At 38.8% G+C, this 15,104-nt stretch overlaps 1 protein-coding gene across 1 annotated transcript in view; it reads right to left on the reverse strand.

Annotated features, from left to right (window-relative positions):
- The window catches only part of fig4a (FIG4 phosphoinositide 5-phosphatase a), a 105,734-nt gene that overhangs the window by 88,342 nt on the left and 2,288 nt on the right, over positions 1 to 15,104 (reverse strand). The window contains exons 2-5 of the mRNA XM_051655566.1: positions 14,519 to 14,656; positions 7,877 to 7,975; positions 7,196 to 7,319; positions 2,895 to 3,051 (exon numbers count right to left, since the gene is read on the reverse strand). Of these exons, the coding sequence (XP_051511526.1) occupies positions 2,895 to 3,051; positions 7,196 to 7,319; positions 7,877 to 7,975; positions 14,519 to 14,581 (443 nt within the window). The 5' untranslated portion in view covers positions 14,582 to 14,656. The remainder of the gene's footprint in view (positions 1 to 2,894; positions 3,052 to 7,195; positions 7,320 to 7,876; positions 7,976 to 14,518; positions 14,657 to 15,104) is intronic.

The raw sequence follows: 15,104 nt of genomic DNA on the forward strand, positions 1-15,104 counted from the left end.
CAGCAGAACTCAGGCAGCTTTATCAGGCCAAAGAGGATGCTTACAGGGGTGGGGATAAAGTCTTGTACAATCAGGCCAGGAACACACTGAATAAGGGAATCAGAGTGTCTAAAAGAAGCAACTCTGCGAAGCTGAAAAACAAGTTTTCAGCTAATGACCCTGCATCAGTGTGGAGTGGCCTGAAACAACTTACTAACTACAGGACTCCTGCCCCCAACCCTGTAGTGGACCAACAACTGGCTGACAATCTGAATGTGTTCTTCTGTAGATTTGAAAGGCCCAATCTCACACCCCACACCCACTCTGACCTTCACTTCACACAAACATCAACACCTCCTGCAACCCCCCCCCCCCCACCCCCTCCTCCCCCTCCTGCTACTCAACCTGCACTTAAGATCTGTGAAGAAGAGGTGTGCTGTGTCTTCTGAAAACAAAAGACAAGGAAAGCACAGGGCCCAAACTGAGTTTCACCCGCTTGTCTAAACTCATGTGCTAACCAGCTGGCCCCCATCTTCACACTGATCTTCAATAGATCACTGGAGCAGTGTGAAGTACCATGCTGCTTCAAACACTCAATCATCATTCCTGTCCCAAAGAAACCCAAAATCACAGGACTTAATGACTTACAGACCCGTCGCTCTGACGTCTGTGGTCATAAAATCATTTGGGAGACTGGTGTTGGCCCACCTGAAGGACATCACTGGACCCTTTCTAGATCCCCTTCAATTTGCTTATCGAGCAGACAGGTCTGTGGATGATGCAGTCAACATGGGATTGCATCATATCCTGCAACATCTGGACCGACCAGGGACATATGCAAGGATCCTTTTTGTGGACTTCAGTTCAGCCTTCAACCCCATCATCCCAGCTATACTCCAGACTAAATTACACCAACTCTCTGTTCCCACATCTATCTGTCAGTGGATTACCAGCTTTCTGATGGACAGGCAGCAGCTAGTGAGCCAGGGGAAATTCACTTCCAACACCTGTACAATCAGCACTGGTGTCCCCCAGGGATGTGTGCTCTCCCCACTACTTTTCTCCCTCTACACCAACGACTGCATCTCCAAGGACCCCTCTGTCAAGCTCCTGAAGTTTGCAGATGACACTACAGTCATCTGCCTCATTCAAGATGACAATGAATCTGCATACAGAAGGGAGGTTAAACAGCTGGCTGTCTGGTGTAGTCAAAACAACCTGGAGCTGAACATGCTCAAAACAGTGGAGATGATAGTGGACTTTAGGAGGAACACCCCAACACTGACCCCCCTCGCCATTCTAAACAGCACTGTGTCAGCAGTGGAGTCATTCAGGTTCCTGGGCACTACCATCTCACAGGACCTGAAGTTGTAGACCCACACAGACTCCATTGTGAAAAAGGCTCAGCAGAGGTTGTACTTCTTCGCCAGCTCAGGAAGTTCAACCTGCCACAGGCGCTGCTGATACAGTTCTACTCAGCGGTCATTGAGTCTGTCCTCAGTACTTCAATAACTGTCTGGTTTGGTTCAGCTATGAAATCTGATATCAGAAGACTACAAAGGACAGTTCGGACTGCTGAGAGGATTATTGGTTGCCCCCTGCCCTCACCTCAAGAACTGTACACTTCCAGAGTGAGGAAAAAGGCTGGAAAAAAATCACTCAGGACCCCACTCACCCTGCCCACTACCTTTTTGAACAGTTGATTTCTGGACGGCGCTACAGAGCACTGAGCACCAGAACCGTCAGGCACAGGAACAGTTTTTTCCCTCAGGCTATCCATCTCATGAACAGTTAAAACTGCCCCATTGAGCCATAATTAATGTGCAATACACAGCTTAGTCTATATATATTTATCCAACATACCACACCTCTTCTGCATACATTCCCTTGCTTCTGTATACAACAGATGTGTATTTGTATATTGTACATACATATGTGTATATATATATATATATATATATATATATATTGTCCTATTGTGTATTTCTATATATACTTCATTTTCTATTCACTTTTTATTTTTATTCTATTTTTTTTATTATCTCTGTCTTGTTGCTGTATTGTTTGTGCACTGGAAGCTTCTGTCACGAAGACAAATTCCTTGAATGTGTAAGCATTATTGCCAATAAAGCTGATTCTGATTTACTCGTGTTCTAGAGAGTTGTGCATAGAGTAAAAGATCGATCTTGGGATTTAAGAATTGATATCGTTCAAATTAAGATTGCGATTATTAAGAAAAATTAAACATTTTAGCCAGCCCTCATCGAGAGTGCACCTGTGCTGCTTAAAAATGTTGCCTACACAGGCAGCTCACTAGGTTTTGGAACAGAGCCCATGAAACTCAGACGTAAATGCTGTCTCAGGTTACATGATTCAACAGTTACAGGCTGTTCTTATAAAAGTACTTTGTGTTATTACAAATCTCTAACACACATCACAAGTGATGGATAACAAAGTTCACTGTCATCACACACACACACAGAGCCAGAGAGACGTGTGAATTGCATCCTAAGATCAAGATGACCTACTACAACAGGGTGCATGTGTTCATGTTGTTTTTGGTAAAGGTGTGTGTGTGTGTGTGTAGATAGAGATGTTAATAAACTGACAGACAGACTAAAGCTGTGTCCCAAATGACGCACTATACAGTATGCACTCGGTCATCTTGTGTTTGAATTTTAAAAGGGTAGCATCGTCTCAAATGAACAACTGACGTTGTTTATCACAGAAGCATTCGCCGTTTTTCAGTGGACCGAAGTGACGTTTTAAATGCACACAGCGCGTTAGCTTTAGTACGTTACCCAACCCAGTCCAACACATACAGTATATCTTAAATGACGTACATATTCACACAGCACGGGGTGATGGTGAAGTATTCAACTCACATTTGTAAGAAATATCTTTCAGACACTCACCGGGCCTCATCTGGATGTGTAACTCTGACTGAATCATTGGGAATGTAGATCATATTTGTGTCTTCAATCTTATAAATAGAATGACCGCCGATGTCAGCCATTTTACGCCGTTTGGTGATCAACACAATGTAGTAACCCTCCAGAAAGCGGACAAAACCTGAAAGACAGGAGAGAATTAGGGAAAATTATGTCATTTTTTTTTTTAGACCAAGGCAAACTTATAAAAGAGTGTTTGTGTGGGCTTCATGTTTTCATGTGTGTACTTGGACAATAACATCTCTCTTACAGTCTTTTCTCATTATCGTTACATAACGATTATTTTTAGCAAGCCTAAAATATATGCATATATTGTCCTGTATTAATGGAAGTCTTAGTAATATTCATTGATTTTCTCTTGATGGTCGAGTGGCCTTCACATTGAACTAGAGTCTCTGCTGCGAGTGGAAAATGAAAAGTGATATCAGCAGTTTCATCATATTCATATGCAACCCAAACATTTATAATTCAGAGAAATAAACAAGGTTTTAGGTTGCACTTTATTTTACAGTACGTGCACTTTCAGTATCCTTACAGTGTACTTACCCAAGAAAGGTTAGGGTTGGGGTTATATTTAAGATTAGTACCAAGTAATTACAGTAGTTGTTGTAATTATATAGTATGTAAATGTAGAACAGTCCTGTAAAATAAAGTGCTAAAGTACTTCTGCTGGAGTCATTTCACAGTTAAATAAGGGAGGGGCTGTTACACTGATGTTTACAGGAACTGTTCTGAGATACTTTCAAAGTTCTGCTTGAAAATGTATAACGTTTGTCTCTTTCATTCATTCAACATTTCCTTTTTCATTTCCTTCCCTTTTTCTTTCTTTCTTTCTTTCCTTCTTGCTTCCTTTTCCTGTTTTGTCCATCCTTTCTCTTTCTTTTTTCCTTCCTTGTCCTGTTTCTTCCTTTCTTTCCTTTCCCATTCCTTTCATGGTCGTTTCTTCCCCCTTTTCCTTTCCCTCCCCCCCTTCCATCTTTCCTTTTTCCCATCTTTCTTTCCAATTCCTTTCTTGCTCGTCTTTCCTTTTTTTTCCTTTCCCCTCTTCCCTCCTTTCTTTCTCTTTCTTTCTTTCCTTTTCTCTTTGCTTCCTTTTCCTGTTCCTTTCTTTCTTCCTTCCTTTCTTCTCTCCTTGCTTCCTTTTCCTGTTTCTTTCTTTTTTCCTTCCTTTCTTCTTGCTTCCTTTTCCTGCTTCCTTCTTTCTTTCCTTCCTTCTTTTTCTCTTTGCTTCCTCTTCCTGTTTCTTCCTTACTTATCTCCTTGCTTCCTTTTCCTGTTCCTTCCTTCCTTTCTTCTTTCTTTGCTTCCTTTTCCTGTTCCTTCCTTCCATTCTTTTCTCTTTGCTTCCTTTTCCCGTTACTTCCTTTCTTCTCTCCTTGCTTCCTTTTCCTGTTCCTTTCTTCTTTTCTTTCCTCCTTGCTTCCCTTTCCTGTTTCCTTCTTTCTTTCCTTCCTTTTCCCGTTCCTTCCTTCCTTTTCTCTTTGCTTCCTTTTCCCATTTCTTCTTTCCTTACTTCTTTTCTTTTTACTTTCCTCTTCCTTCCTTTCTTGCTAATTTATTTCCAATTTTCCTTTCCTTTCTCCCTTACTTCCTTGCCTTTTCCCTTCCTTTTTCTTCTTTCTTTTTTCTTCCTTTCCCTCTTACCTCCTTTATTTCACCATGCTTTCATGCTTCCTTTCTTCTTTCACTTCCTTTCCCTCTTAATTTTCTTCTTTTCCTCCTTCCCTTTCCCCCTTCCTTTCCTTCCATCTTTGCTTTTTCCCCTCCTCCTTCCCTCTTTCCTTTCCTTTTTTCTTTCTTGCTCATGTCTTTCCTTATTTCCATTCCCTCTTCCCTCCCTCACTCCCTTCCTTCCTTCCTTTTTCTCACTCTTCCTTGCTTTTTTCCTTCTTTTCACCTTCCTTTTTTCTTTCACTTCCTTTCTTTCCCTATTAATTTCCTTCTTTTCCTCATTACCATTTTCCCCTTCCTTTATTACTAATATCTTTCCCTTCTTCCGTTCCATCTTCCTTTCCCTCCTTTCCTTCCCTTCCTTTCCCTGTTTCTTCCTTCCTTCTTTGCCTTTTTCCATTCTTTCATTGTTTCACCTTCCTTTCACTAACCATCCCTCTTCTTTACTTTCTTGTTCATTTAATTCCATTTTTCCTTTCCTTCCTCCGTTACTTCTTTGACTTTTCCCTTCCTTTATTGCTTTTTATTTCTCTTCTTCCTTCTTTTCCCTCTTCCCTGCTTTCCTTCTTCTTTACACCTTCCTTTCATGCTTCCTCACTTACTGTCTTTCCCTATTAATTTTCTTCTTCTTTTCCTCCTCCTTCCTTCCCTTCTTTCCATTTTCCTTTCCGATTCCTTTCTTGCTCATTTCTTTTTCTCCTTTTCCCTCTTCTCTTTTGTTCTTCTAAACACCTTCCTTTCATGCTTCCTTTCTTCTTTCACTTACTTTCTTTCCCTATTCATTTTCTTCTTCTTTTCCTCTTCCATTCTTATTTCTTTCCCTTCTTCCATTCCATCTTCCCACCTTTCTCTTTTCTTTCCCTTCCTTTATGCTTCCTTCTTTCTCTTTTTCATTTTTTCCCTCTCTCCTCCTTTTTTCCTTAGTTTCACCTTAATTTCTTCTTTCACTTCTTGATTTTCCTCTTCTATCCTTTCTATGCTCCTTCCTTCCTTCTTTGATTTTTTCCTCTTCCATACATTCTTTCTTTTCACCTTCCTTTCACCTTTTAATTTTTCCCTTTCCTCTTCATTTCCTTGTTTCTTCCTTCTTATTTCTTTCCTCCTTTCCTTTTTCTTTCCCCCTCCTTTATCTATCTATCCATCCATCCATCCCTTTCTGCTCCTTTTCTTCATTTCTTTCTATCTTCCTTCCATCTCAAATTAATATCTGTCACTGTTTTGTCATCTATTGTGCTTAATCGTGCAGTAAACAACTTAAGGCATTATTGTGGTTTTCTCTGGTGATTTAAACCACATCCATAAGGTTTGTAACCGCATGTTGAAGGCAAACACATTACTCTAATGACGATATACCAGAGTATAATCAAACGTTCCAACTTTATATACTAGGAGTCTCTGCGTCCCTGTGGCTGTTTTCATGACTGCAGCGCTTCTTATCAGACACACATCTATTAAGTGTGTCATTATGCCAAATATGACACACATTAAACTTTTGATTATGTATTTGTGTACCAAATTACTATATTTTTTGCCCACTCCCTCCAGGGAAGGTGATGAACGTTGCATCTAGGTGGCATTAGAAGTGATTTCGATAACTAGACGGACTAAAACCTGTGATTAAACCAGTGTCCGTGTCAGAGGAAGTACTTCACAACCTCAGCATCTTCACCTACTTTCTTACAGCGCTGTTCTACCTGTCAACTCCTGACTGTGATCACACTAACACCTAATGTGAGAAGAATCTGAGTTAAGATTACTCTGACCTGCAGGGTTAAATCTGAAGCTCTGAGAGCAGATTCTCTTAGCTGTGTGTGCGTGTGTGTGTAGGTGTGTGCATGTAGGTGTGTGCGTGTAGGTGTGTGTGTCCAGAAAGATACAACTTAACTAAACGAGGAGAAACTCACACATCAGTTCCGTCCCCGCTTGATGCTTCCTTGCTTCCTCCCTTTTCCTCTTTATTCTGATTTTCTTTCCTTTCTTCCTTTTTCTTTTTATTGGGCTTCTTCTTCCTTTCTTCCTTTCTTCCTTTTTCAGATTCTCCTTCCTTCCTTACTTACTTCCTTCCTTACTCAGATTCTTCTTCCCTTCTTAATTCCTTTTTCAGATTCTCTTTCCTTCCGAGTTTGGGACCAACACAAGAAGCCGTCAAAAGTAGAAAACAAAAGTCGCAATGGCTAAACAAAGACAAAACTCACCACCCTTCTTAAAGTTAAAGAAACCAAATACAGAAAATACACCTCAAACCACAGGTTTCCACAGAAGCCGGCACCTTTTAAATGCAGGCTTTTATTTATAAAGTTTAAATCTCTGTGCCACCAGGCAGATAACAGACATCACAGAGACACAAGATTGGGCAAGCCCCCAACAATTCACATATCGTGTTACTATAGTGACGAGATGCCAGTGGGCGAAGAATCTCAAGTAAACAGTGTGGGCCTCCGCACAGTGCACGTGCCTGCAATATCTGCACCATTACAACAACGGTTGATTGCATTAGTGCTCAGGTAATTGGCTCAATAGAAGAGGAGCATTAGATTAATTTATTAAGGAAATAAAACTTCAGGAAATGAATAAACGGCTTGACAATGTCTTACCCACAATGCCGTAGGCAGATACGGCTCTTGAGAGACCAGAGGTACCCTTCTGTCCAATCTTTGTACGATTACCCAGATCCAACCTGCCGAGCAACTCACACACTTCCTGTTGACTGTAAACATGCTGCACACACACACACACAATCTCAGTTAAAAACATAACACATGTAGACACACAATCAGGGACTAAATACAGTTCAAGGAGCGTAAACCCCAAAACAAACTTAATTTTCTGCAGAACGTAACTGAAAACGTAACTTTACTTCAGATAACTTTTTAATTCAATGGTTTATCACAGTAAATTTTCCACTGCTTCCTATAGCCCCAAAAATTAGGCTTCTCTTTATTCAGTTGAACAAAATAAGCATGAGCTTTGATTCTGAAGGAAACTGCTGCATCACATGTTTCTTTGCCTTAACGCATGTTACGGATGAAGCCTTCTGTGACATGCTGAACACCTTTTAGACAGTTATCTATAATTACTACATATACATCCATGATTAATCCAGAACTGAGGAAAACTATTGAGGTAAAACATTCATTTCTATGCAAGTACATTTCTCAGTTGTTTCCTAGTCTACAATGAATTGTTATGGTTGGACATGATGAAACAGATGTGTGTTTTTGTGCAAAATCCTGAAAAGCACAAAACGTCAGAATAATGAACCAATCAGAGCTCACCTTATCGTCGATAATGACCAGGTCTCGTGGTTCAGTGCGGTCGATCTTCAAGACACGATGCTTCGTTTGTGCATTATTACTGCCCACAAGAAAATACCTCTGAGAAAACAACAAAATCAAACTAAATCAAACCACATAAAAAAACTGAATGAGTGAATCTCACAAAAACATGTCCAGGTAATTTTTCACCTCAAAATCAAGACAAAATTATGCCTATTTTTGGACCATTAATATTTTCTCTTAAAATAATTGTGACATTATTTTCATGACATTTGAGCAAGATTTTACCCCCATAATTCAACCGTAAGTTTTCTATTTGATTTGTAATTCTCATTATTCTCAATGATAATTCTCACTAGATTCTCATTACTGTAATACAGTCCATACTGTAAATCATTGTAATACAATTATTTTTATGACATAAGCATAAATGAAAGGTAGTTCAACAAATGCTGATATGATATTTAAATACTTCACAGTTTATAGCATGTATGGATATTAGGGATGGGCATGAGTACTCGGGTAACCGAGCACTCTGAAGTGACAGCAATGATCGATCATGAAAATGCGTGACGTGACATTTCACTGAATTCAAAATTAATTGACAACTACCTGACAACTCTACACAAATGTGTCAAAAAGGGGCCTTATTTTAATTTTGAAATCAAATTGTCAACAGAGACGTCTCATAGTAACCAAACTGATAAATGATGCTGTAATGTTAGCGTTTGTTCTACAGGTTTACGATAATCAAAAGAAACTTTAATCCACCGTGTTTTGGGGGCCTGGGTAGCTCAGCGAGTATTGACGCAGCCTACCACACCTGGAGTCACGAGTTCGAATCCAGGGCATGCTGAGTGACTCCAATCAGACTTCCTTAGCAACCAATTGGCCCGGTTGCTAGGGTGGCTAGAGTCACGTTGGGTTAACCTCCTCGTGGTCCCTATAATGTGGTTCGCTATCGATGGGGTGCGTGGTGAGTTGTGCGTGGATGCCGCGGAGAATAGCGTTAAGCCTCCACATGCGCTAGGTCTCCGTGGTAACACGCTCAACAAGTCACGTGACGCGGAGGCAACTGAGATTCGTCCTCCGCCACCCGGATTGAGGCGAGTCACTACGCCACCACGAGGACTTAGAGCGCATTGGGAATTGGGCATTACAAATTGAAAAAAAAAAAAAGAATCCACCACAATTTCGGTACCACAGCATAAATATTCTAATATGACAATGTGCTATCGAACACACCCGTTTAGCTTATTTAAAAAGTTACTTTTCAATGTAAATAATACAATAAAAGAAATCAATGTTTCCTTCAAGTGTTTCTCAATTGAGGATGCATTGCTTAAGCATTTTTAAATAGCGCCCTACTGAAATCTGTTTTATTCTTTACCAAATCATGTTTTCCTTTTTGTTATTATTATTAATTTTCCAGAACTCAATGTTCTAGTTTAATTTAATTTCATCATCAAAATGGTGTTTAATCAATTCATTCTTAAATCTTTTAACAAGTGAAAATAGAACTTTTCAACATGTCATCATTGCATTTTTTTTGCCAAGCTTTTATTCAACAGCAGTCTTGCTTGTGATGTATTGCTTCTTAGTATTATTATTATTATCATTACAGTGAATATTACATTTTACTATACAGTTGTAATATATTTATGTCACAATATTTTCAATTTCAGGGCTCTAGCTTATATTTTGAAACGTGCTTTTATTACGACGTGTTTTTTTTTTGCCTGAATCTTCACTTTCCGACACCTTTAAGTCACATCTGAAATCTCTTCTGTTCACTCTGGCCTTTGAGTCTGACAAATGAAATGTAGGACACAGTTTTGGAGTGTTTGTATTTTAGATTACTGGTGTTTGTGTATGTGGTCATTTCGAAATGTTATGTTTAAAATGTTATTACTGTAAAGCACTTTGGTCAACTCTGTTGTTTTAAATGCGATATAAATAAAGTTGAGCTGAGATTAAAGCACAAATGCTGTGATTTAATTATATAAATATATAGTTTAAATGTGCTGCGTGCTTCACAGTAGATTAGTGCTCTGCTCTGTCATCTGATACAACATGTCATGAATTATTCTCAATATGTGTGAGCGGTCGGATTAATACATTAATTCAAAGTACGCATCTCTTCCACACTAAGATTGCAGCATTTAGCGGTTTAATAAATCATACTAGGACATGTCACAATGTTAATTTGATTAATTGTCAATTTAAGTGTAAGGAGTAGCAGAGCATATGCTTAAAATGAGCATTTTAAAGAAGCCGTGTGTCAGTCATACTGCTCGCTGGTACCGGATTGAGTCGGTGCTCGGTACTACCGTTACTGCAGAAACACTGTATCATTACATCGTTTTTATTTTAGTATCAACTTGGTATCGAAGTACCGGTACTTTTGACAATACCATCATATAATATAGAAACTTTGACTCATTAATGCATACTATTTAAAGTTTGTAATTGACTGTAAATCTCCCGGTGCCGACATGTTTGCGTGACGTCACACACCTGCATCTCAGCGAAATCAGAGCTGAAGGTTACCACACAAGTTTCCAAGTTGTAAGTCCAACATACTGTAAAATAGCGTTCCATTGCAATTTTCCCAGTATGAAGTTTAAAATTCTCAGTTAAACAGGAGGAAGCATGAATCATCACAGCAATAAACTCCAATAGAGCGCAGAGTGACATTCTGTCTGAGGCAAAGACAGCGATCACACACACACAAGGCGAAATCTTTCTTTCAAACATCTAGATGGAGCACAGCTGAATGTAACAGAATGCAGAGTCTTCAAAACTATTTTCAACTGAACGCAATGGTTATGGCGTCTCCAGACACACCAACTAGGGATGGCACCAATCCGATACCTGGATCGGTATCGGCTCCGATACTGAAGTTTTTATACGGATCGGGTATCGGTCCGACGAGCCCGATCAATATCTGATACTGTGTGTTAGTCATGTTTGTTACTGTCAAGCTCCAAAAATTACATAAAAGAACCATAAAAACACCACTAAAGTAGTTCATATGACTCGTGCATTTTATTCAAAGCCACTTGAAGACCTGTGATAGCTCTGTGAATCACAAAAGGCTGTGTTTAATAAGTAAATATATCAAATGAACGCAAAGCGCCAGCGCGTTAGTGAATGGTGCTGCTCTGTTGACACACACACACACACTCGCAATATCTGAATCCTTTAAAATCCAGATACTAAACTGAAAAAAGTGGTCGTGATTAGTGGTTCTCGCTCTCAATGGGGTGTGTGGTGAGTTGTGCGTGGATCGTGGAGAGTAGCATGAGCCTCCACATGCTGTGAGTCTCCGCGGTGTCATGCACAACGAGTCACGTGATAAGATGCGCGGATTGACGGTCTCAGAAGCGGAGGCAACTGAGACTTGTCCTCCGCCACCCGGATTGAGGTGAGTAACCGCGCCAACATGAGGACCTACTAAGTAGTGGGAACTGGGCATTCCAAATTGGGCCGGTTGCTAGGGAGGGTAGAGTCACATGGGGTAACCTCCTCGTGGTAGCGATTAGTGGTTCTCGCTCTCAATGGTGTGGTGGTGGCGTAGTGGACTAAAGCACTGAACTGGTAAATAGAAGGTTGTTGGTTCGATCCCTACAGCCACCACATATGCAAGTCCTTGAGCAAGGCACTTAACTCCAGGTTGCTCCAGGGGGATTGTCCCTGTAATAAGGGCACTGTAAGTCGCTTTGGATAAAAGCGTCTGCCAAATGCATAAATGTAAAATGTAAATATCAATGGGTGTACAGATGCACGGATTAACGGTCTCAGAAGCGTAGGCAACTGAGACTAGTCCACAAGGACCTACTAAGCAGTGGGAATTGGGAGAAAACGGGATAAAAAAAAAAATAAGAGTATCCCCAATTAGTTCCACACAATAATTTAAAGATATTCTAAACTGATTATGCAAAAACAACACTGGTATCGGGACTGGTTTTGGCCAATACTGAGATTTAGCATATCAAAATCGGATCGTAAGAGAAAAAAAAAAGTGGTATCGGTGCATCTCTAACGCCAAATGCGGTTTGCACATACACGGTTCAGAAACAGTGTTGCACAACTACTAAGAGAAGTGCATTTTGAGCATTGTTTCGACTAATTAGCCAGGAAGTCTTCACAAAATGACAAAATATCATGCATTATATTTTTATTATGCCCTCTTTTGTACTTATTGTAACAGACTACATTATAACAGCCTTTAACAATGAATAGACACTTAAACAATGACACGCAATGCAGCAGCCATACACGTATAACATATATGTATACTGTATTTGTACATGTCTATGTGCCCCCCGCCCCCACCTCCTGCCTGGGTACTCGAGTAGACAAAATGACCAAAATGCCCATACCTAATTTATATAATGCATAATTTGAGATTAAACGTGTTTAGTTGTCATGAATATAATGTTTAACTAAAATCGGTTTTATTTTCTTTATGCACAATATAATTTCTCATATTTCTCTCTTGATTTCGGGGTGAAAATGACCTGGGAATTTGTTTGACAGGTTTTGTGAGATTTGCCCAAATATCAAATATTAAGATCAAGTCATTAAAGTGAACATGCATAAAAGAGTCTTTTGATCTTTACTTGGATAACTTCCCACAAAGACACACGCAGGACAAATAAGGACAGTCTTAATGTGTTCAGCAGCGGCTGGCAGATATTATACTCCATATTCAGTCACAAAGCTGTGCAGAGAGGAGGACCGATCAGTCCTGTTCTGAGTGGAAACACTGCAAAATAACTGTCTCACACAGTACTGCACTGTCTGTATGTCTGAACACAGTAAATGATGCTCACTGCATCTTTATCAGTGCTTTACAATAACAAAATATTGGCCAGAAAATTTGAACAAACCCCAATTAAACGTTCAGTGTGTAACTCGCCCTGCACAGTTTGTACTACAGACAAGCATGGCAATCTTCTGATACTTTTTGACTTGGGCCAGTAAATAACCACCTAGCAACGCTGTAGAAACCAATCTGAAAACCTTAGCAACCATTCAGAACACCCTAGAAACAGGATTTAGCAAATGCTGAGAAAGATTTGGAAAACATAAAATTCTAGCTAAACATATCACTCAAGAGTATTTTTGTTTAAAAACACATTCAGATACATTTTAATGCAAAATTGTGGTGTTAGTGCCCATGTTATTTGTCTCAGTTATGATTAGACATACGCTGCACCTAATTAAAACTACAGATTATTTATCACAACGCACTATCACAGAATTACATCCATGTGTATTTACAAAGCAAAGAACAAATCACTGCAACTCAAAGACTGAATTTACACCAAAGCTGAATGCTGCCATCTAGTGACACAGAGTTAACAATAACATGCATTACATCTCATAAACATTACATAATGCTAAAAAGATTATTAGTTTAATGTGAATTCAAACAGTCAGAAATGTCATGAAACTTAATTCATATATTCTCATATTTGACCATACGGGTAATTCTCAAAAAGATTTGAAACTAATTTCACCCCAAAATCAAAAGAAAACAAAGTATACAGAAAATGTGTAGGATGATCATTACAATGTTTTGCATTATTACATTATTTTAACGCCAGTTCATTTCAGTATGTTGAATACTATCATGATGTATTGTACAGTATACTTATAATGTTACTTAACAATTTACACAGTATAATGGTTTTTTAGACACCAAATATCCTTTGCAGCCATAAAGTACTGTACTACTAAAATGAAAATAAAATTAAACTAAAAATAACAAATGTAAAAACTAATGTAAACTGAACTAAACTGGAACAACAAATTTAATATCAAATAGAAATATTACTATACAACTATAATAACCCTGATATCAGTATCAGAAATACATTTTTAAATTACGGGGCAATTTTTATCCAGTGCATCTGTTAATGTTCCTGTAGATCAACTGGTAGAGCATGGCGCTAGCAACACCAAGATCATGGGTTCGATTCCCAAGGAACACACAAACTGATACAATGTATACCTTGAATGCACTAGAAGACGCTTTGAATAAAAGAGTCTGTCAAATGCGTCAATACGCTCAATTCATTAAAACAAATATTCATTTATGCCATAATATGAATAACTAAGTCTATAATAAAATATTAAGAACTATAGAATACAGAATCATTCATTACAAGGGCATTTTTTGCCACTTTTTGAATTTCGTGGGCATTTTTGGTGGCATTCCTTAATGTGTGGCACTGCCTGATTTAGATGTGTGGCACATCTAAAAGGAACAAGTGCACAGCAACAAATGAATATCCATAGATAAAACAGAGAACAAAGCTGGCACACTGCTAACATTAAAATACAATGACAAAGCATTGATTCTGATTGGGTCTTAGTCAGGTCAAACAAGCCATGATAATAATGTACAATTATCATAATTATTATTATTTAATGATCCCTAAAATAGGCTTTATTTTCTTTATGCAAAATAGAATTTATGTATTTTCATGTTTTGATTTTGGGGTAAAATATGACCCAGACTTTACTTGATTTGTTAATGACATATACAATTCCTGCATTCAAAACATCTCAGTCAGCACCATAACTAATCAAGGCAATCACTTTATTTAAAATCATTTTAGTGTCACTTACGGCTCTGGTCTCGTACAGCACCAGTTTCTGAACTCCACCAATCACAGCGGCTGTCAGAGGCATGATGATGATGATGATGATGATGATGATGACGCTGCTTCAGTGCAGTAGAACACACTATAAACCTCCAGATGGACCCTAAAACATGTAATAATGAGACAGAGAGCTCATGTGAATCAAGAGTGATAAAGAGTATCCAGTATACGGTGAATCTTACTAAATAACAGAACAAATTTGACCACAAAACCAAAAGAAATCATATTTTGGATGAAGAAAATATAGCCGATTGTGACATAATTTTCATGAAAATTTAGCACACATCCCCATGCATAACACTGTGTAACAAATTTAATTTTTTTGCTTCCTGGGTAGTGTGTTATTTCCTAATTGCTTATGCCTCAAAAGTATAGAAAATGGCTATTATTCCCCACAAACTTTGCTTTTGTGACCAGGACAGTGATATTTAGAAATGAACCTATTTTCCAGAACATTCCAGACAGATTCATTGCTGAGTAAACTTGGAGTAACTTCTAGTACTTTCTAGAACTTTCCAGTAATATAAATAGTAGTATAAATACAGGGGCCT

The sequence above is a fragment of the Myxocyprinus asiaticus genome, chromosome 25 (assembly GCF_019703515.2).
Source record: "Myxocyprinus asiaticus isolate MX2 ecotype Aquarium Trade chromosome 25, UBuf_Myxa_2, whole genome shotgun sequence".
Lineage (NCBI taxonomy): Eukaryota > Metazoa > Chordata > Actinopteri > Cypriniformes > Catostomidae > Myxocyprinus > Myxocyprinus asiaticus.